At 40.5% G+C, this 24,400-nt stretch overlaps 1 protein-coding gene across 3 annotated transcripts in view; it reads right to left on the bottom strand.

The window, feature by feature from the left end:
* Window positions 1-24,400, bottom strand: part of SDK1 (sidekick cell adhesion molecule 1) — a 385,780-nt gene that overhangs the window by 197,522 nt on the left and 163,858 nt on the right. For all 3 annotated transcript variants that reach the window (XM_056503413.1, XM_056503412.1, XM_056503414.1), the window contains one exon: window positions 6,215-6,348. In XM_056503413.1, coding sequence (XP_056359388.1) covers window positions 6,215-6,348 — 134 coding nt within the window. The remainder of the gene's footprint in view (window positions 1-6,214; window positions 6,349-24,400) is intronic.

Raw genomic sequence — 24,400 nt, 5'->3', positions numbered from 1 at the left:
TTCAAATTAACATTTTGGTTAACTGAGGCTTGTTTAGTGTCAATTAAATGTTCAGTATCCCTCAAGAACCCCACCACAATATCCCTCCTGGAAATCCTGCTGGACAAAGGGAGAGCAAAACCTGTGAGGAAATGAGGAAGAAATGTGATCCTTTCAAAGAGAGACTTAAAACCAGCTCACAGAGCTCAGCTTTGCTGTTCCCCAGCATTTGGTCACAACCTTGGGAAATCAGGTACATTCATGACTCAGAAATGCAATTTCACCTCATCCCATATTCCTTCTTTTTCCCTTACCAAAACAACACCAGAAAGTAAAAAAAAAAAGCATCATAGAGACAATAAATTCACCTCCACAGTGCTGACCCAGAGAGGATAAAAGAAGTCAATTCTCTTGGCATGAACTAAAACCAGTCTGACAAGTCTGGAGAGCTTGTGTGAATTTGACGTCAGAATAGAAATATCTGTTCCCTGGGGGTGCCAGCCCATTCCTTTTTTCCTTTTTCCTGCCTACACCTGAAAGCTGGGACTGGCTATGAAAAATTCATGCCTTTTGTGCTTCAAACATTTCCATGAAGGATCCTCAGCATCTGCTGACTTGAAGGAACCCTGATGGTTAATATGGAAAATCCTGTTAGTGAAAAGCTCTCTTCCAGAGAGGAAAATGTCTGCTCAGAACCTTCTGAAAACTTATCTTCTTACCACACCTGACAGAAGGATGTCAAGAGGAACATCCTCTCAAACACACCGACACATAATGGGGCACTCCCCCCACCTCTTTGCTTCCTGACAACATAAAGAATATTTCATTCTTACAGACACTAAAAGTGACCTGATTGTCCTGTGCAATCATGAGAGGTTTCCTTTATAGGAGAAAGTCAAATGAACGAGAACTTTGAGGTAAATTCAGTTCCTGTGAGCCTGAAATGGGACTTTTGCCTTCTGCAAAGTTTATGTCTTGATACATTAAGTTGAAGAACAAAATAGGCATTGAGCAGAGACAAACAGGGTCTATTTAACCTCATGTCAATGTCTGCCATAACAGAATAAAATTCTTCTGGTGGCAAGTGAAAGTTGGGCAGAACAACACGACAACCTCATACTTTAAATTAATTGCAATGCAACCAAGCCAGGAGTTTAATTTTCAGTCCCCAACTTTTTTCTATCCCTACTACTATTTTTTTTTTTTTGTTAAGCATTGCCAGTGCCCAAGGGAAAGATTTATCTTCGTTAAATGATAATTGGCTTTATTATCTTTGACTCTTCAGAAATGCTGGCTGGCAAGGTTTTTAAAATTTTCATCAATCTTGTTTTCTGTTTTCACGAAGTCCGCATCAGAAAATGACATCAGGCTGCAGAACACTCTGTATCTCTTGGTGTTACCAACAGGTCTGGGGACTATCTAATTTACTAATAAATCTATTGGAGGGACATGCATCTCAATATTTCACAGCTTAACGAGGAGGTGCAGGAGCACGGCCCTGAATTGCAGTTCCGGACGATTAGCGCCGCAAAACCAACTGGAGCAGGACCATCTAAACTGTCACAGCAGCTTACACACCCACCTCCTGCAACCAGCCACTGAAATCAGCTACTGAGACCCACATTTTTCATAAAGTGTTCCAATCAGACTCAGAAAAAGCCAAGCACGCTGTTAGAAGATTCCAGGACTAGGCCAGTGGTACTCACATAAAGCCTTGGGCTGAAGTCAAGAATGGAAATATCTCACCAGGGCTTTGCCAACTTCTTCCCAAGTGGCTCCAGAGCCTGGCCATGGTGTCACATCATCAAGTGGAAGGACACAGACTGAATGCCCTGCAGGGAATAGCTCAGCCAGCTCCTCACAGCAATAAAAAGCTCCCTATGAATCTTCCCCCCGCCTCCTCCTTCTAATAAACCCACTTAAACTCTTGACTTACATACTAAAATCCCTCATGATTTCATTAAGAAGCTCTAAACACCCCTGCTCCCCCTTTACCCTCAAAAAAACTTCATGCAAAAGTGGCACAGCCAACAGCAAAGTACCATGTACTAATTTTTTTGTTGTTGTTTGGGCGTTTCTGTGGGTTTTTGGTTTGTGAGATTTTTTTTCATCATTACTTTTGGAGATTTGGGGGTTTGAGGTTTTTTATTTATTTTTTAAGTTCCATACTACAACCAGAAGAGCTGTGATGCAGATTCAGAAATATTTAGCTGTTACACTGAGAATGGCCTTCAAGGAAGTGAGGGTTTTACGATGGTCTTACTTGAATAAACACCTCAATCTTTAGGTGCCCTGTCAGCACGTGTAAGATCAAAGAATGTCACTTTATTCCCTGACAAGTCACAATCCTTAGGAACAGAATTGACCAGCTGTGCTGCAGGGTATGTCTGGCTGTGGGAGAATGGGCATATGAAAGAAAAAGCCTAAAGAATTAAGGATCCATTTCAATACCATCAAATCCTATTTCTCAATAGATGGAAACAGCAATAAAACATTTAAGATTTTCCAAGTGTTGTTATTGAAGAGCAGTATTTACATCCCAAAAGCTTGTACCAGATTAATCCTCACACCATTCCAATCAAGTTAGGAAGTTCCAGCAATGGAGTTAACACTGAAACCCTCCCAAGCAGCAATAGTGAATTCTCAACAAGGAGTAAGTGAGTAATTTGAGTTAAAATCCAAAGTGAGTGTTGTTACTATTTCCACTGCCAAACTCTTGACTTTCAGACTTTCCGATTTTCCAAGCCAAAATTTTGTGTTATTTACACTAAAGCTTTGACATATGGTTAAAAAGAAAAAAAAAGTGGCAAGATTTTCATTAGTATAGTACACAGTTCAACTCATTTTAAGATATTTTAAATTTAGGACTAATTTATGGCACCTCACACTAAATTTCAGATGTGACGTTCTTCCCAATATGCTGCCTGTTGGACATAATTTTTGTTTCCCCAGAGCCTGTCACCTCAGAGATGATCTAATTCTCCTGAAATCAGTGGAAATGAGTCCATTTGAAAGAAACATCCATGGTTTTCAATCAGAGCTGGGTGGACCTCACCCTGTGTCACATTCAGACACATGGGCTTAGGGCAGGCTTGTGGAACATGGGTGTTCAGCCAAGCTGAGGACTCAGCTGTGAAGGAAAAACTGTTCAATATTTGGATCTTCTCACAGAGGGACCAGATCTACTGGGAAATAAATCTTTAGTGACTTTGCACCAGGGGTGTGTAAGGAGCGATGGGGACAGGGTGTGTACCTGAAACACCCAAATATCCAAAAAAACTGAGCATTCCCCTAAGCCCTGGCACTCTGCTGCCTTCATTTCCCATGTGTGGCCAACCTCAGAAGATGGAAATGCAAACCCAAGCACAGCCAAAACAGCCCTGGCAAGCCTGCAGAGTGTCTCTGGGAGCTGTTTGCAACAAGGGCGATGGGTGGGTGTGAGACTTCAGTGTTGGACTCTGTGAGCTGCAGCTTAGACTGACAGGAAACAAAATGTCTTTACTATTAATACTCAGAGCCCCACTGGAGGATTCAATGTGATTGGGGCTTTTAGACTGTTTTTGAAGCATGCTCAACATCCTCTAATCTTTTTATACCACATGTATCAAATACAGTTATTAATTGAAGGACAGTTCAGTGTATTTTCCAGGTGATGCTCGAGTTCCATTTACCTTCAGCCACAATTCAACAGCGACTTTAATCTGCAGTATAAGGCCCTGTAACTCATCCTCTGCTCAGCTCAGAGCCAGACCTTTCTCTGCTGTCATTCTTGTACTTTGGAGCAGAACAGGAGAGCTTACAGCTTTCTCAGCTGTTGGAATGATTCTGCAAATATGCTTTTCTTACAGGCTGAAGCAAATCTGACACTGGTCTCCTTCAAGGAATAACGAGCTGTGCATATCTAACACTGTTCTCAGAGAATCACTGCCCTGGGAATTATCTATAGGGTTTTTTTCCTCCTGCCCTCAATAACGGTGGCAGTGTGCATGCTGAGTCATGCACAAGGTTGTACTCAATAATTAATATATAATCTACTTGCACAGAGATTGGCTATTCTGCTTTGCTTGGGGTTTATTGGATTTTGATTAAACTGTTTTTAAATTTTATACATGCCCTAATGGAAAGTTACAAGTGCCATCACTCCTAACATCCCATAAGATGCAGATAGTGACAAGTCAATGCAGTATCTTCTCATCTGTGTTACCTTTAACAATCTGCTTCCAACCTCTTGCTTGAATTCTTTATAACTCTTCCAAAATATGTCATTTTTCAGCAACCATTTTCTGCATATTGCTTCAGGACTGTATTTTTGCCTGATTATTTTCTGTTACCAGACCAAAAATGTTTATTCATTTCTATGTAATGTATCACATAAGTTTCTTCCCCAGATCAAAGTTCAGAACAACCAAGTTAATCCAATTTTCTTTACAGGCTCCAATGCCTTACAGCAAGTGCCTTCCTTCAACATACACACACAGCTTTAATAACCCTGGGTATCAAGGTCTCAATTTGAAAGCCTCATTGGCTGACATTAATTCTAAAACCAAATTCATTTCTGGCTTTCCATGTTGTCTTATCTTTCATTTTCTTTTATCCATTTTATCTTTCCTATTTGCCACATTCCAGGCAGACTTTGCATTCATGGTATCAAGTCTGTGAGCATTTTGGAGTGTTTTCTTTTCCATATGCCCATATCACCTTCTGCTTTGCATAGCACTTGTTATGCATGCATGATCACAGACTATTTCTAGCATTAATTAAGACATGAAATTAAAGTGGGAAGTATGCTATTGGTCACATAATACAAACAACACAAATTTGCTTTAAAAATGAAATTACTAAAGTGTTAGCAAACCTCTTCATACTGTCAGAAATAATAATGTTTACAATCTACGTGCCACAGAACAGCCAGAATTCACAAGTGGATTTGGAATATTATTTCCACTTCAGAAAGACACACATGAACCCCCTGAGCAGTTCATTTAGTTTAGATACTTGTCTGGAAGAAAACAGAGTTTTTTATCTCCTTCTGCCTGTCAACCCATCCAGCTGCTGCCCCCAGCCCACTACCAAGGCTTGTCTAAAAACAGCTTTCCTTGAAACTCAATTGGGAATTTCAGCAGAAAAATGACATTTTCTTAGAAATTGAATGTTTCACAGGATCATAATGTTTCAGATGATCTTCTGACAAACACAAGCACAGTTCCCAAAAGCAGTTTCCCAAATTTCCTGCCCAGACACCCAGACTCCCAAGGTTTGCTATTGTAAGGAAATGAGCCAGCAGGGATTGTCCAAAATCTAATGCTACACAAGATCAAGAGATCTGGGGCATCTCATAATGCCATTGATCTAGAGCTGAGTCCTGCATCTTCTAGAAGCCCAAATTATAAGGGCTGCCACTGTCACCAGTGATTTACACCATCCCCTCTTCCCTGTCTCCAAAAGCAAAACGAGGAACCTCCCCATTCCCACAGCACTGACACGCTCCCTCTTCTCACTGCTACATAAATAATGCCTTTATCAAGTGCCTCATACAAGGATTCAAGCCATTCCACATGTTTAGAATATTAATTTTTCATGCAGACAGGTTTACTGGATGTTTTACAAGAGTTTGCACGTGCACATTTCTGCTGAATGTGCACCTTGGCAGACTCAGACTCAGCCATCTCCCTGACCCCAGTGCTCTGCTGCTTTTCCATCTGCTCTGCTGCAAAACCCACTCATGGAATATCTCTGGAGTGGTGGTGTTAATACAACCCATGTAATGTAAATTAATAAGTAATAACAATGAAATGCATGTTCCCTGGGACTCTGTGATAACTCCAGGTAAAAATAACACCATAAACTGGGAATAGATTCATAAATAAATTTGCACTCAGAAGGATGACTTGTTTACTTAGGCACAATGGAAAACAACACATTATAAACACCTGCATTAAAAAGAAATTATAACCACAACTTCACAATAAACAGTGAGGGATATCATCATGTACCTGCCTTGCACAAAGCAAACACCAGACAAAGGGGCTTTAAGGGTGATTTGTAGAGGGCATCTCCTCTCTTAGGTCCCTCTTTTGCACAAGGAGTTCAGTGTGCTCCAGACCAAGCAGGAAACATTGACCTCCTTTAAAGGTCCAATCCTTTGTTAGCAAGGCTCTTTTGATTTGGGCAGCCTTTGTGAGCCCTGTCTGCAGCCCCAGTGTGCCAGCACAGTCTCCACAGTTTGGATACTCACGTGCTACACTGAGATGAATGAAGGGACTGGTCTTGTTCTCCCCGTTCTTTTCATTGACTGCCTGGACATAGTAACCTCCTGCATCTGTCAGTGACACCCCCAGGATCACCAGCTGGTTCTCCAGAGTGATGGCTCTGTTTAGGGAAAAGAAAGATCACAGGGAAATCAGAAGAATGTTATCCACACTTCAGTCCTGACAGCCTAATATATTCAATATCATGGTCACAAATCAAGATGTTGCAGAATCAAAACCAGCCCCACTTCACAGAAACACAGAATCACAAGGTTGGAAGAGACCTCCAAGATCATCTAGTCCATCCCAGCCCAACACCTCAACCAGACCATGGTACTGAGGAGAGGAGCTTGTGGCTATTCACTTACAGGAAATAAAGATCTCAGATCCCTCTGGGCCTTTGCTCTGTTTAGATCATGTAAGATGCTTATGGTGACACACAGAAAAAACTTCAACAGGTGAAACAGGGGCAGTTTAAATGGCAATAAGAAGTTATGCAAGAAACAGCAAATGACACCAGTGACCACTAGGCTGCATCTTTGTGGGGTGACAACTCTGGCAAAGCCAGATTTATTGAAAACCTTCTCAACAAGTGAAAGGCAGCCTATTAAAAAGTGACACTCAAGGAATAACACAGAGTTTAGTGAAATAAGAAAAGTAAAAATCAAAGGCAGCAGAACCTCCAAAGTTAAACTTCCTGCATTTATGGCATCACCAGTCATCACCTCATCACAGGCAAGATGATCATAAGAGATGATCTGTGTGTGGATAGGGAGGGGTTTCCTTTCATCCAAAGCAGGTAGGGCAACACGACCCTGTAGGTAACTGGGCCTGAGGGAGTCAATAAATCTCATTGTCTTACACAAGTCTGTTCTCAGAACTTCTGCATAACAAAGGTTTCTGTGAACTCCCTCACAGGCAGCATTACACACTTGGCTACTTCACTTTTCACATGGATTAGATACCTTTTCCTTGACTATAAAAGATAAAGGATTAACCTAGAGAAAATAAGAAAATATTCAAGGGTTTGAGGTAACAGGACACAGGAAGCTTAAAAACCAGAAAGATAAAAGAAAATGTAGAGTTCCAGGGAAAGGCTGTGGAGCAGAAAGCTCATCTACTGAAGCCTGGGACAGGCACAGACTTGGAAATCAGAGTGTAAGGCTGGGAGGAGGAAAATTCCTTCACTTCTAATACTTGATGAGAAGCCATGCTGAGTTTAGCTGTGCTATTAGATGTATCACTGAGCGTGAGGGTGAAACAACTTATAAAATTATTATACTGGAAGAAACAAGTTCACACATCAATAGGCTCGAAAAGAATCAGCACTGAGTCAAAGCATTTGTGCACTAATCAGTCAATAATAAACACCCTCCATTCCATCCTCCTGGTTTGCCATGGGGTGGTTACCCTTAGTAATAAACAGTTATTTTGCTCTGAAAAAAACGTTTAAAGGAACAGTGGAAATCACACATTCCTAGAGCAGCAAACTGGTTTTTATACATAGGGAAAGCATCAGAAATTACAGTGAGAACATGGCTGTTCAAAGCATTTAATTCATAACACTTCAATTTCCTGGTATGGATACAAAGAAATCTGAATTCCTGTAAAGCTATGTTGGAATCAAAGAACCACTCAGGCTGGAAAAGATCTTTAGGACCATGGAGTTCAGCCCTGAACCATGTCCCCAGTGCCACATCCTCATGGCTCTGAAATCCCTCCAGGGGTGGAGACTCCACCACTGCCCTGGGCAGCTTTTGCCAGTGCTTGAGAACCCTTTTAGTGCAGAAATTTCCCCTTATTTCCAACCTAAGTTTTCTCTGGTGCAACTTCAGGCCATTTCTTCTTGTCCTGTCAAGGAGCTGCAGAGCAAGAAGTTCCCCCTGAGCCTCCTTTTCTCCAGGCTGAGCCCCCTCAGCTGCTGCTCAAATTTCTGCTGACAATAATTTTAAAAATTGCTGAAAAATGAAGCTAAATGTTCAGCTCTGAAATCAGTCATCACACATCACCTAAAGATTCTGTTTACATCTTCCTTGGCAATTTTTATTGTAAAACTACTAAAAAAAAAAAGAAAAAGAATCACAGTAATTTTTGTTATTCAATGAGATTGGACTATTTAATTGATTTAGAAAATTAATCAAAGAAACTGTGATAGATTTACAGAGTGAGGATATAAAATACAATTAATAAGACATTTGATAGAGCAAATAAAGATAACATTCCAGTGCTGTGCTAATAATTGAATATTACAAGACAATTACATTCACACTCATTTCTACTGCAATTCTAAAGAAAGTAGCCTTAGAAAGATTGTTTGAAAATGCTGAAATATATTTCAGCCTATTTTGAATTCAGTTAAAACTGCACCCAAAGTTTTAAAGGTGATCCTTGAATACTGCTGAGATGAATACAGCTACTATCTGCATTAAATTGGCTGAAAATTTTGAAACTTAAACCATTGAGCTCATTAAATAATAATCAATAACAAAGGAAATGAAAATATTTATGAAGGAAATTGTTGAAGTGGGGCTTTTAAATTTTGACACACAAATTTTACTGGGGTGAGAGCAAAACATAACATTTGTGAATGAAAAGTAGGTAAATTTTAGAAAATAATCTACATAAGAATAAAAGTTGGATATTAATTTGTGTAGAAAAAAAAGAGAAGATAATGCAACTCCTGAAGGCAGCTCTTAGGGGTCATCAATTACATGGTCAAAGTTAAATTAAAGCTCCCCAAATGAGTTATTGATATCTTAATAGATCTGTGAAAAATGGAACACCCTGAGATCATTAAGTGAAGGCAGGTATGGAGCCAGCCAGGAGCCCTCCCAGGCTGCAGAGTCTGGGAGTTTTATTTAGATCACGTGTGAGCCCTGTGCATCAGGAAAATCAATTAGTCACATTTTAAGAACTCATTAATTCCAGTGTTTCTAAACCTGAAGCCCTTACCAGGCTGCAGCCACTTTCTGCACAACAGCTGCACAGAGCACCCAAAAATTGGCTTAATGTGTTTTCTTGGGCTTATTGTTTGTTTTCATTGTCTGATATAACTTTTAAATTCTGACAGCAGCACTCTGATGTTCCAAGGAAAATCTGATTCCTGGGTGCTCAGTTTAGCAGCACATTTGATGAAGATGACTGCAGCAGATGGAGTGGACCTGTCAGTAATTCATACCCAGTGCAGAACTCATGAAAAATATAAATATTGCTTTTTTAAAGCAGTATGGAACTTAACTCAATCTAACATTTTCAAGACAGGAGCAACCAGCAAGCAAACTAAGCAGACTGATCCTCTGGGATTTCTCCAGCGTAGGAAAGGAGCATTTTAAAGCACCTTTTTAATAGAAGAATTGTTAGGATTTCTCTGGAGCCTGTTGGGAACACAGCAGACAGGGCTGGCAGTGGGAGTGATCGTGACAGTGGATCCAAGGTTATTATCTCAAAAACATCTCAGTGGCACCTTCACCACAAAAGGAGCTGGAGCCTGAACCAGACTGATCTCAAAGCAAAGGCAAGGGGGCCTTTGAGATGACAAACTGTGGTTGGGGGATGCTGTTTAACCAAAAGTTGTGGACTGAGGGGATGGGGAAAGGCAGCAGTGATGGACACAAATCATTACACAGCCCATTATTCTAAACACCAGAAGACAGAACTGCACCTTCTGAGGTTTCCTCACTTCCCTCACTGCAGTCAGCATTGGGCACTTGGATACCTGGTCTAAAGCAAAGCATCCCAGCCCATGGCACAGGAAAATGTTCATCTTTATGGTCCCTTCCAACCCAAACCATTCTATGAATCTGTGCACTCTGGAATTTTTAATTGAACCTTTTCAAGTTGTCCAAATTCTATAAACTCTGCTGCCAATCATCTCTAAGCTTGATCTAAAGCTTATGGGAATTCTTTTGTTAAAATCAGTGGGACATGAATCAGACTTCTACTTGTAAAGATAATTTTTCAAAGGGGATGACATTCTTATGGCCTTTAAGAGAAAGATTTTGGAGTTAATGCTGCAAATGAACCCTTCAGTATCTCAAATAGGTGGATTTAGATTAATAATGTTTTAATGTGAAAATACCAAAATCTACTCTAAAAGTGGATAATTCCCCAAAGTTAGATATTTGTTATGTTATTAGTCTACCAGATTACACCAAAAGTAGATAATACTGGGTTATAAAAAACATAAAATGAAAATCAGAGTAACCTGATTAGGCTCTCTCTCAGAAGGCACCATCTGCCCCTGAGCCAGCATGCAGTATTTTAGTACAAAGGCCTTCATAAAGCCTCTTTTCCAATATTACCTCCAGCTAACACGATTATCAATCCCTCTATACCATGAATTTTTTACTGGAGAGCCTCTGCTCCCCTTTCAAAAAACTTTTGTCCTCACTACACAGCAAGGCTCAATCTCCCCATGCCCCAGACAGGATGGGATAACAGTGATGCAGACAGAAAAGGGAGAGATTATGGAGTAATAAAATAATTACTGCAAGACTTCCCCCATGGGTTTCCCCTCTTGGAAAAGCAGGGATCTGCTGCAGTTGCACACACAGCTGTTCCAGGGGATCCCTGTGCATGCACAGCTTAACCCAGCCACCACTTCACCACCCTCATGGCTCCCAGTGCTCAGGGGGAATTATTAATCAAAATTATTTAAATACATGTCTCTTACAACCAGCCTGTGTTTCTCAGGACTCAATCACAGAGAAAAAAATTGTGTCTGTGCTGCAGAGCAGCATCTCCACAGGGACAGGGCACCAGGAGCTGTGACTGGATGGCAGTTTCATGGGATATTATTCAGGTTCCAGGTACATTGTTACTGCAAATCAACCATCTATTAATAAAAATTTTATACTTACACAGGCATTGAATATGAAGTAAAACTACACTGAATTTAGAAACAGGGCAGTTCATATATTGCTTCTCTAGATATGTCAGGGCACAACACGTGTTTCTGGGTAGTGACTGGGTCCCAAGGTTACACAGGAATAACCAAGACAGTCCTAATGGCCAGGCAGAGGACAAACACTGCCATGAAATGAAGGAATAACCAGCTATAGATGGGTTTAGCAGATGCATTTCCAGGAGGAATTGAGATAAACAGCAGAATCTCCACATTTTATAATTGGCTTCCCAATTCTCTGCTTTTGGGGCTGGCAGGGTCTTGTTTTAACAAGGCTGTAGACACTACTCCCTGTGCTTCTCCATGAACACATTGCACCAAATCTGGTCTGTGTAAAGCAAGTGTAAGGCTGGAGAGGAAGTGGATGGAAAACTACACTTGACAAATCATCACTGATCCACGACCTGACTGGAAAGTGAGAGCAGGTACAAACCCACAGGGTCTGCCTTTGGCCTGGCTTAATATTTTCATTGGTGTTTGTTGACTGAATATAGATCTCACTTACTAAATCTGCTGATAAAGTCCCAAAGACTCTGAAAGACAGAATCAGAATTACAAATGCAGGAGATCTGCTGCAAGCCTCTCTACTGACTGAGAGGTTTGCAGTTCAGTGAACAAGCTCAAAACCTTGTATTTGAGAAAGAATAAGTGACTGAGCAACAGGCAAAACTCACAAGGGGGTGTGCAAACAGCAGTATCACTGGGAAATCGAAGAAATAACCCTGTTTCTCACCCAGCATGGCCTCCACTCTGCCCTGGCTATTCGATTTAAATGTGAGGGTAAGGAAAGAAGAATTCAAACAGCACCAAAACACTATCACAACCATCCACTCCCCCACCTCCCACCCATCTGATCCAAAGAATCATCCAGAGAATGTGACGTGCAGGAGAACACTCAAAATAAACAAAAAAAAAACCCCTCAACTCATCACAAGCATCTTCATATATGTACAGGACTGTTACAAGAAATAGCTCAGATTTAAACAGAATCACCAAATATTGAGTCTTGTTATAAAAATCTTAGCAGCTCGCCCTCAGAAAGCTTATTTTAGGTCTTTGGAGACAGAGGTTCCCAGAAAAGATGCTCAGATGAATTATCCCAAATGTATATTTTTAAATCATGCCCATATCAAGCAATTACTTGTCTAGAGATTAAGAACCCCAGAAAACAAACCCAAGATAATCACTATATAATTGATCATGAGAGAGATGTTTACAGGGAGAGGCAATGCTGCCAATCCAGAGGCAAGGAATTGCAGCAACAAACTCAGGAATAATTCCTAAGTGCACTATTTATGTTAAAACTGCTTTTTTCTTCTCCCCAGGTTTTCAGCAGCTTCAATTCTTACTTAATGCAGCTTAATTATTATCACACAACTTTGCTCCTTTGGTTTTGTTTGGGTTTTTAAATTTTTTTAGATTATTATTACATTTTAAACAGCAAGAGTTAGCACAGCTGATATATATCCCAGCTCCTGGGTGTTATCTTGCAGAACCACAGAGGTGTGGCTGGATGTGCTACATCAGCAGTAGCACTTCTCAGGCTAATAGGAAAAAAAACTGACTTTCAAGACAAAATACATATCTCAGTCAATAACAGAAAGCAAAGACTCAGAATAAAATCAGTCAATTTTCTCCAGCCTCCTCTTCTTATAAAACTCTTACAGCATTCAAGATATTTGTAAGCAGGGTGTCTATTTTTCTTCCCTCTCCAGTTTATGGTATAATCAACACTTTGAACTCCACTTGTGCCGTCACCAGCTGTTGCCATGGACATTGCTGGCAACCATGGGGAGGAAAAATAGTGGATTTTTTTTTTTTTTTAATACAAATGGGATATTCAAACAAAACATTGCAGTTAAAAAGTACCATAGGTTGTTGATTTACACAGCTGGCTGACTTTGCTGACAGCAAGCACAAAGACTATTTGTAATCATTTGGGATTTTATAGTTCAATTTTCAGAGATAGACATGAATATTGCTTCCCTTTATGATAGTTCTCCTGAATTGATTATTTAAGGTGCTGTGGGTTTTTTTAAACACTGATTTGTTCCCCTTTCCTTCACTGTGGAAGGAAAACTTGTGTTACTAAATTATATCTTCATTTCTAATAAAACATGTCAGCATAATGGTATGTGCTGTAGTGCTTTGTGGTGAAGAGTGGAAGGGTTTCCTGTTGAATATTGTATATTCGTACCATTACTTCACTGAGACACATTTGTTTTTATTCTGAGTACATAAGCCATGGCTGTGAACTGCACTAACTATAAAACAAATTAGCAGCAGCCTGGCCCTGTCACAGGGCGATGCCCTGAAGGGATAATTGATCATGCAACAATGACAAAGGAAACTTCAACCTTTTAACAGCATATTTAACGCATATATTTAGACGTGCCACAACTGTGCCTACTTAAATGCTCCCAACATTCCTGTATTAATGTTCCTGAATCTGCCTCAGCATCATCTCTGCCTTTTTCATTCCTGATTTCACACATACCTCATTCAGAACCATCTGAATTTTCACATAGGTGTAGCTGAGAATAAGATTTGGCACAAAAAGTTAGGTTTGAGAACACCTAGTCTTGGAGACTCAGAAATCTGTATCACAGCAACTGAAATAGCCACACCATTTGGAAATAAAATATCAAATCTTGGGCTTGGCAATGTATTTGCTCAGTTTTCTCAGATGAACAACTCCTTCAGCAGCACATTACATGTGAGTATATTTTAAACTGATTTCCAGAGTACACAGAGCAGGGACACCAAACCTCTGTGCGGAGCCAGCAAACCTCATGGCAGCTGATTTTCATCACTAAAGATGAAATCCACACATGAAAGACCTCATGAGGCCAGTACCTGCAGTGGCTACTTCTTATTGTATGAACCAAAGACTTTGGTTTCCTTTTAATGCCAGAAAAATGCACCTCCAGCTTCAAACCAGCAAAATAAATATCCAGGTGTACCACACTTGCTCTACAAGCATGAGGAACAGCACCAAGCTGGCCACTCAGCTGCTCCAGCTGATAATAAACACACCAAGGGATAAGAAAAACTAATTACATGACTTGTAGGAGGGAATCTTGTACCTCAGGAATAAAAGTCTGGTAGCCCCTTAGTTTTAGATCTATTACCCTTCCTTTTAATGGCACCAAATCTTTAAACAAAGAGAAAGGATATGGTAAAAAGCAGCCACTGACCCAAGCATCAACCTCTGCTGCTGCCAGAGAGCAGCAGCACTCCAGCAATTTATTTAGACAAGTTTTACTATGAAAGATAATTAAAGATTTAGAGGCACGGATCGATACAACAGCAAACACTATCTATGTACAGCACTGCAGTTTGCCAAGACCAGCATTTGTGTTACTGCTGCAGATCCATCATACAGGGCTATTAGAGTGCCTCAGGTTTGCTGGCTACATCAAAATAGGGATTTTGTGGGGTCATTTCTACTCACACACCATTAGGACACACACTGCTGCTGTGCAGGAGAAACTAAGCACAGAACCTGCAGCCTGGTAAATCTAGGTTGGGTTGGGAAGCCTTTCAGTCTCTGTTTGCCAAGAGAGAAAAAGGATAGCACAGGTATATGTTTCTTTTTAGGCAGAAAAAATTTATCTAGAGGCTTAAATAGATAGTACCTGTGGCACTCAAAAGATGTAGAAGATTATGCAAGTGCTAAGTCTTAATACTCTTTACTTCCCCTTGCATTCCAGTTTGACTGCCAGGCATTTGATTACAACTTCAGGCAAAGCACTGATGTTCAACTCCTTTAACATATGAGTTCAACACAGCAGACAGGTGAGCATTGCTTTCCAAACTCCAGAATTCCATGGAAATGCACAGCTTCCTTCAGCAGAATCCCCTCGAGCTGGGTACGGATGCACTCAGCAACAAACAGCCAGACTCCACAAAATCCTGGTCATTATTGACAGTGATTCAGCAGTAGAAACTTCAAGCCAATCAATCACAGATTTACTTTTTTTAATGTCCTTCTAATGTCCATACTGCAAACATTTCCAAGCACTTCAAGTTAGTGACAATGAAACATAAAAACCACTGGCTAAAGAGAAGAAATAAGCAGAAATTTAAAAGAAAGGAGCAAGTCCTTCTTTCTATCACAAATAGGCCGTGCAGTGACAAAGTCAAAGCCACATTGGATTCATTGAACCAAATGTTTAACAGATGAGGCCAAACACTGGAAACTATGGAATGAAAAGTGTGTAATATCAGAGCAGCATTTTCTGTTGTGGTTTCTGCCCAAAAACAATTTCCTGTCAATAGTGTGTGAAACAGCACAGTAAACTACTGGAAAATATTGTTCCATCAATAGCACTTTATCTTTTAAGTTAGGGGTAAATTATTAGTCTAAAAATACGAATGGATAATTTCTCAGAAATAAAAGGAGGAATACTTCTTTCCAATTAATGGGCCAAACATACACAAAGCTGCTGTGTAGCAAAGCTATGGAATTCTAAAAGGTGGAAAGCAAAGTTATGAGAAGGTTTATGTAAGAAACTGAGAAGATAAAAAGAACTATACCTGCAACTAAGCATTTGATGATCCCAGACCCAGGCAAAGCAGCACCTACAGTAGTATCTATGAAACCTCAGTGTAAACATCAGAATCATTTAAGATAAAAAGTGTCCTAGAATAGAGGCTTTAAATATTCTGAAGTAAGGCTCTTTTTTGGGACCCATTTGTATGTCCTGCTTGAAACCCTAATGCAGCATTGTCTCCAACTCATCAAGAACACGTCAGTGGCCAACTCAAGTGTAAATGACACACAATTAAAGGACCATACAGATTTTTATACTTTCAGCGTGGGTGGTGTTACCAAATCTAGGCACATAGGTACTGTCTCAACTCCACTGATTTTTAAATTACTTGAAATCAAGACACAGGTGTTTTTGTATGACTTACTGCATATTTGACTTCTGAGTCTAATGACACAAATTTCCTTGCCCTAGAGCAATGAAATACATTCAGGAGCTCTGGCTGTAAAGCTTAAGGAAGTCAGAAGGCCAAAGCTCCTGCAGTAAATCTGGCCAGTCCTCTGCTGGAATGACAGCAATTTCTACTTTAGAAATAGTCCCAGAGGTAAAATAAAAAAGTGAAGAACTTCAACTCCCTCCCAATACTGAATCTTTAAGGACCACACTTTGCCTCTAATTAGGGGCAGCCCTGCCTTGTTTGCATCTGCTGCACCATCCATAAACATGTGCCCAGCGAGCAGGCCAAGGAAAACCTGAAGTGTCAGGAGACACAGTGTGGTTTCTTTGATTTTATGGTACAAGAGGCTTTGCAGAGCATTTTTATTCTCAGTGCTGAAGAAACACTCGGCTGAGTTCCACGGCAGAACGACTCACAAATCCTGGGGAAGAGGCGCGCGTGGTGCCAGCCCAGCTCGGGCTCCAGGGCGGGAGCACAGTGCTCCACACCCTGCCCATGCAAGTAATTCCACGTAAGAGGTGAAGCAGAACAGAAAACCTCTGATGCCCCCAAAGTCTCTGCTGCAATCTGTCTCCATGTATTTATCTCTGTACTTACAGACATCCCTGCTGCAGAGGTTTTAGGGATTTGCTCCTGCAACGCAGCAAAATGCTGCTCCCTGCGATTCCCCTCATCTGGAGGAGAGCTTCTATTACCCAGTTAATGGCCAGTAGACACAACAGTTCCATCACCTTCAGTTACTGACTCTTTTTATCCACTTTGCCCTGTAATGAGGATCTCTGCTTGCTCACATTTACGCAGCAGCAACATCAGCTCTCCCCTAATCCTGCCACACATAAAAATGGAAAGAGAGATGCAGGAAAACATTAAAATGCCCTTATCACTTGGCTGCAGGGGTATAAACTTAAAATAGGAGATTGTTTTCCTGTTGGAAACAAACAAATAAATACATTTACTTAATTTTCTCCTTAAATAATCCTTATGAGCATTGAAAGGAGCCTTTGATTATTACTGTAAAGATAAACACTGGAACATTCCATTCTATCTTACCCAGGTTAGATAGAAACAAATCCAATTCCTTCCTGTACATGTTTTTCCCAGGTGCATTAACATGCTCTTTACATTCAAGAACCAACTTTTATTACAAGCTGAGTGTGTAGGGAACAGGGAGATAGGGAAAGAAAACAGAATGAACAGAATGCTAATGAGAAAGAAAAATACGGCCCCAACAGCCAATTCCTTTAATTAGACAGACGTCTACGTTTTTAACTTCCAAGTTTTTAATCCTGTTGTTACTGAACTCGAAAGATGGAAAATAGAAACAAGGCTCAAATAAACCCTGCAGGCTACCTTGCTAAAGGAAATAGAAAATTAACCTCTTATCTCCTAAGATGAATATATGGTACAAAAAAGGGAAAAATTAGTATTTTATGAGAGTCAGATTCATGAGGCCAATAACAGCAATACACAAACCTCAGAACCAAGTCTTGAAAGCAAAAGCAACTAACAGGAGATAAGGAACAAGTCATGCAGGATGAGGAGCTAAATGTTTGGTTTTCTCACATATGTTCTTAACCCAGTAATTAAGAGATAAAATATATATTTGGTTACAATGAAGCCCTTACTCAGTCATGCAAAACAATCAGAAAAATGACCATATGCAACAAGTCCTGCTAGATTAGTAATAATAAAGAAACAGAAATACAGCCTATTGCAGGTTTGAAGTACTTAAGTCTCATTTCTTGATAAGGATCTTCATGCAAAGGGCACAAACAAGTTCACAGTTTCCTTACTTCAAGGTAGTAAAAGCACATTGTTCAAGTGGTTAATATTCAACCCAGAAAAGAAGTCAAACAGGTACCCAGGGATTGTAACTTAAAACTAAAATTCAGAATTACATTCCACAGACATGCTGGCTCACAGTTCCTCAATCCATACAAGCCTACATTCAGCTCTGCAAAGTCAGAGAGACTGCAGGGAAAAAGGAGCCATGGCACGGCTCGTGTCTAATTGAGTGCTTGTGTATGAGAATGAGCAGGAGAGAGGGCACACATCCCACAAAAACACACAGACTCATCTCGGGAGAGGTGTCAGAGCTGCCTCTTGATTGATCCCTCTGTCAACTCAAGCACTGAAGTTCCTCCTTCAGCTCATTCAACAGCGCAGGTTTTTGATGTCATTACTTTAAATTCTGTTCCCTGGTGCCACAAATGAGCCAGTAGTGTCTACACGAGGGGAGGGTTTGTTATCATGCCAGACTCGAGCTTTAACACCTAACAATATTGCTCTACAGATAATTCCAGCCTGCTCAGTTTAGATGACTTCACCCAGAAGGTCACCAATGGAACGTGTTCCTTTTCCTCTCCCTCTCTTTACTCTTCAATGCAAAGCAGCAGCTGAAAAGGAATATTTGAGAACACGAGTCCCCTCTCAAGAGCAGAGGCAGCACCAACACCACTTCACTCTTTTCCCTTCTAAGACAGCAGAGGGACTGTCTCACTTGAAAGCATCTCCTCAATCCAACAGCAGCAGAGACAGAAAGGGAAAAATTCTTCATCAAAATCCAACACTTTGCTACGGAAATGTTTTTCCTACATTTCTGTTGTCACTCAGAAGCTGCATCCCTGGTGCCTCAAGGATTTATCAAAATACTATTTGTTGGCAATCTCTATAGCAAGAACAGCATTAATATAAAGAATTTTCCTAGATAACACAATTCTCCTCTTCCCACAGAAAGCAGCTGGAGGTTTATTAGAGTTACTGAGCCCCCCAAAACGCTGTTCTTCCAGCCATCACCCTTTCTGCTGCCTGCACTTCCAGCCTGGAACACAGCAGTGACTGTGCAGGCACAGCCCAGGCTGTTCCACATCCCAGCCCTGGGATAAACTGCCACTTCTGGGACCCAAAACCAGAATGTACAGGATGATGTTAAGATGACCTGTGAAGATGGGTGAGGAGCCCCAAAACTCTGAATTCCCATGCTGTATTGCTTTAAACCATATTTCATCCACTTAATCTAGATTTAAAACAGGTCCATGTGACTTAAACTATGAGCTTATTTAAAAAAAAAGGAAGGTCAATAAGAATTTGCTAAAACACAGGATATTCTTCACATAATTCTAGTATCATTATTTTCTGCTACCATTTAACTTAGTACCAACAAATACAAAACTATGCTTGTTTCTTGTTCAACTGGAATTACCTGACAGGGGAAACTGGTGTAGTTTAAAAACCAGCAGCTGCTCCACTGCCCTGGGCTGCAGCCACACAACCACAGCCTGCACAGCCAGGCAGCACCTGACCTTCAGGAGACAAACTCTGAGTGTCAGAATTAATGCTTTTTTTCTCATGAGTTGCAACTTATGCCCCTAAATCTTAACACCACCATCAAAATAAAATAAAAGCAAGACCTTTACCTTTAAGGCTGACCTCACAGCCCCACTTTTCTCCTTTGTTGCCTTCAGCCACAAAATGTCCAAAAAAACCAGAAACTGTGGTTTCAATCCTGTCTCCAGCAGCCACTCTAAACCTCTTTAAGCCCCTGGCTGAGCAGGTGGCAGCACCTACAGCTCATCTGGAGGCAACAGCAGCTGATGGACTCAGCTTAGCTGAGCCCTTTCCTGCAGGGAGGGACGTCTTTGGGCTTCTTCTAAACCAGCATCTGATTCCAATAAAGATTTTGGGATCTTCTATAGGTGCCCTCTGCTCAGTGGGGTTAATTTCCTCCCATAAATTCTGAAAGGTTTTGCAGGAAGAAACCAGAAGAAGCTGTGGACAAAGAGAACAACCAATAGCACAGAAGCTTCAGGTGTTTTAGGAGGAACCTTTGTAAAGATCCCAGTCATTTCTCCATTTCTGTAATGAGTCCTGTGGATAATTATATTTTCATCCCAAATTCCAGTGCTCCCAGCACCTCAGAGCAGAAAGATCCAGAACCAAAATCCACATTTACATGACATTTTTGTGCCTGGCTTCAGGTTCAAACTTCTGATTCCAGGGTATAAATTTTGTATGCATATATGCAGAGGAAAGGAGACTCAGGGGGGCCTTTTCAGTCTCCACAGCTACCTGAAAGGTGGTTGTAGGCAGGTGGGGGTTGGTCTCTTCCTTCAAGCAGCAACTGACAGAAGGAGAGGACACAGTCTTAAGCTGTGCCAAGGGAAATATAGGTTGAATATTAGGAAAAAGTTTTTTATAGAAAGAGTGATCAAGTACTGGAATTGTCTGCCCAAGGGGGTGGTGGAGTCATCATCCCTGGATGTGCTTAAAGAAAGACTGGATGTGGCACTGGGTGCCATGGTCTGGTTGAGGTGTTGGGGCATGGGTTGGACTTGATGATCTTGAAGGTCCCTTCTAATCCAGTCATTCTGTGATTCTGTGATTATGAATATACCTCTGTATATTCCACATCTATATGAGCAACATATAGAAGTATAGAGAGAGAGACTGTAATATGCTACAGATTATAGAATATATCTACAGAAACTCTATATTCTACATGATATATCTATAGATATTCTATCTAGAATAGGAAATCTGTAACATATTCTCTATCTACAGGCAAGCTGCTGTTGGAAGGCCTGTGCTGCAGAGTCTAAGCCATCGTTAATTAAAAAAGACACCACTCAAATTACATTTTACTCTAGCCCTTCATTTGTGTCTTCACACAGCCTGCACTTTCTTCTTCAGTCAGTTGCTTCAAGAACTCCAGGGAGAAAACTAATGTGTTGCTGTGAGGATACGCCTGTGCTCCTATTTAAGCTTTAAAGTTGGCTTCCAGTAGTCAAATAAATAGCAGGAAAGCGGAAGGTTAAAAACTTTGCTTTTCATCTCTGCCAAAACAGTAAAAGAAAAATGAGATTGCTGAATAGCTGACTGACTGCAGATTCAACACAGCAGTGATCTGCCTATAAGCTGCAAAGGGCAAACCCAAGGCATCTGCTTAAAAGCTTATGCCAACTGTGGGATAAAAAGTAAGGAAGCCACAATAAAACATAATTATTACAGGAGCTATAATTATGGCATTATTCTTTGCTGTATTCAATGTTGTGCCCATTAAACCTTGTACACTGTGAATATTTAATGATTATATGCTTACTCAGAGCCCTTTCATGTCCTTAAAATACAGGTATTTTCATGTATTAAGAAAAAATTACACATAATTTTTTTCCTAAGGGTCTGCTGTTGAAAGAGACGGACAACATTCTGTGAGTCTTCTGCAAATTTAAATCTCAAAGCTTTGGAACCTGTGTGTTTACAGCCACTGCACGCCAATTTTCAGTAGTTTTTGGAACAATACTCCACCGTCCTGACCTCAAGAAAATAAAATGTAACCTGTGAGTGGTCAACTGCAGCTGCTCTGTCTTGTCATCTGTAAGAACTTCCCATCAAAAATAGCAGCAGGTCTCAAAGGAGTCTGAAAAACTTCAGATACATGCAAAAATTCTTCATAATAACAAGCCAAAGATGTATTTCTGCAGTCAGGAGCAGCATGAAGGAAGATTCACCAAGTGGCAACAGAGCATAAAGCACAGGAGTTTCTACTAAACTGCCTCTCTATAAACCATGCACCCAGGAACCATGGAAAAAACTCAGGTTTTAGTATGTAATGCAGTATAACAGGGTAAGACATACAGTTTTCAGTATTTTAAAAGGATATAAGTGAAAAATTACTGGACATTTCTGGCATGCATTGAGGCTTTAGTACAGTAAATATTGGCAATGGATTTATGGCATTTTGCATGTTCCACCCTTACCTGAATGGAGAGCACAACTTGATGTGTCTGGGTTTTTATATTGAAAAAGACTGACTTTTAAAACAGCTTATTGATTTTTTTGGGGGGGGGGTCAGCATTCTGGGCTGTTGTAAGATTGCCAATGGCTTGGCTCAAATTTTGACTTTTTCCAAACAGCCACCTTTTAATCACTGCAAATGAAAGCAGAAGAAACAGCTTCCAGAAGTGCTGGTTGGCTCATCCTTGCAGGATGGGAATCTTGCAAATCACCCAGCACTGAAGTGCTGCTGCTAACTCTTCTCAAAGTACAATTTCCCCGTTTTCCAGCTCTTTTCTGGTAACTTCTGGCAGACCAGACCTTCTTACAACTCACAGTGCAGTATTGAAAGCCCTGCTGAAATTAAGATGTGTGACATCTGCTGCTCCACTCATATCTACCAACCACAGGGGGGTCCAGCACAACCCATTTCTGACACATATAAATATCTATTTGTTGGTAAATGACCTTTTTTTGTTGTTGTTTAGGAAATTACAATTAATTATTTTGGTTGCTTATTACAATATTTTTCCAGGAATGAGAGGTGAGCTGACTGACATTTAATTTCCATATTTCTTTTTTTCCCCTTCCTAAAAACAGGCATGACATTTCTTGGTGTTTTGCATCCCAGGCTCATATCCTGCATTCATTCTCCAGGATAACTGCCAACCATTCCAAAATCATTCCGTGGGTTCTCCAGGTAACCTAGATAAAGATCACCTGTCCAATTGATTAAGAAATATTTAAGCTATGACATCAAGTACGAGGGATGGTTATATATGTAATAAAGATGAAATATTGCTTGTTTTCAAAAGCACCGTGATGTTCTCATGTTTTTTATTATTACTTATTTCCAATTTATTACCTCAGCAACACCGCCTGCTCTATCATTCCAGCTAGCCAGGGAGCACTTCTGATCCCCAGGATATGGTTTGTGGCCTTGAAAGGATATTGAGTTAAAAAGAAAATTAATGTGAACTAAATTAAGCCCCTCAATGCATGCCTCCCTTTTTAAAAGTGAAGCTAAATCACAGCAGCACAGGCTCCCAGGTTGGAAGGGGACCTCAAGGGCGATGATGTTTGATAATGTTCCCCAGCCTCCATGGCAATCCAGCCCTGAGCATTTGCTGCTTGCTCTGTGCTGCAGCTGCTCCCAGTTCTCCATCTGGAGGACTCCAGCCATCCAACTCAAGTCCCAAGGTAAATCTCAGGCTCTGGGAGCTCCTGAGGAAGTAATTTAGATTCTTGCTAGAGCAGCTGATAAAAATAGGAGATTTCCTCATCCCATGCTTCATAACACTCTGGATCAGGACAGAGGGAATGGAGGAGAACCAGGGAGAGGTTTCTGCATGTCCTGGGAGACCCAGCAGATCAGAACACACCAAGCCCCATGTCTGGAAGCCTGACTTTATCTCTCCCTGCTCTACAAAACAAGGAATGGAGAGACAGAGGTGAAGGCAGAGAGATTTGAAGAGAGCTTTTGCTTGTTTTCAGTGGTTATGGTGCAACACAACAGGATCCATGTGCTCCTTAGCATAGCCTGGGGTCTCTTTACCATCAATTTCTTGTTCTCAAATACAAAAATCCAGCTGATGTCCTCCTTTAGAGTCATGCAAACTATTAAAACATTGACAAATGTAGTTCTGGGCAGAAAAGAACAGCAGCAGAGAAGCAACACGGTCCCCCAGAACACCTGGTGTGTCACACACTGAATATTGATGCAAATTCCACACTCAGGTCATCCCTCAGTAGAATTAACTAATTAAAGTAACTAAATGCATATAAAGAGGCCATTTACACAATCCTAGTTGTTTGTACTATTTCTTCAAGCAAGTTCCAAGTGCTCTAGGGCCAGGAATGGGAATTCTTTTGTGTTAAGAAAAGGATGTTGAACACAATCTTATTTGCAAAGTCTCTCCATTTCCCAGTCAGTTCTGGTGTCTGGGGTCACAGAAGTGGCATTTTTGTTTTGTTTTTGCAAAGCAATGAATGTTTTAACATTTTCCATCAGTAGTATTTGTAGTATGCAAGGTTGGCCTGTTCCATGGCCTTCTACCACTTGATATTTAAAGGCTTGTAGATAATTGTGGAATGTTTTGCATATTGGTGCTGTATGTACTGCTCATAAATATGTATTACCTGGCACAGTGTGTGTACCAGTCGTAAAAGTTTAATAGATTTAAGAATTACCTTAAGAAGAACAAAAATTGTACTGGATATTTGTGCATTTATGAGCACATACACCCTACCCTTGTAAGTAAGTTTGCAAATGAAAAAGGAAATAGAATGGAAAAGGGATTTTTCTAATCACACCTTTGACAAAATAATGGTATCATTATCTTTCCTACATTAGGTAACTGTAGAATATTTCACTTTCAATGATTTATCTTCACTGTTTGTTTCTGTAAAAATCTTTCTCATAGCTGAGCAAATTGCAAAATGTGATTTCAGAACTCTAAAAAATCTGCTAATTCGAGAAGGTAGTGCTCTAAAAATATCTCTGTTATCAGGAGTTTCCAGGAAGTAGATGTAAAAAGGGAGAACTAAT

Source organism: Oenanthe melanoleuca, chromosome 14 (genome assembly GCF_029582105.1).
Source record: "Oenanthe melanoleuca isolate GR-GAL-2019-014 chromosome 14, OMel1.0, whole genome shotgun sequence".
In the NCBI taxonomy this organism is placed as follows: Eukaryota; Metazoa; Chordata; class Aves; order Passeriformes; family Muscicapidae; genus Oenanthe; species Oenanthe melanoleuca.
Note: the sequence above shows the minus strand (reverse complement) of the source record. Positions and strands in the feature narration are given on the sequence as shown.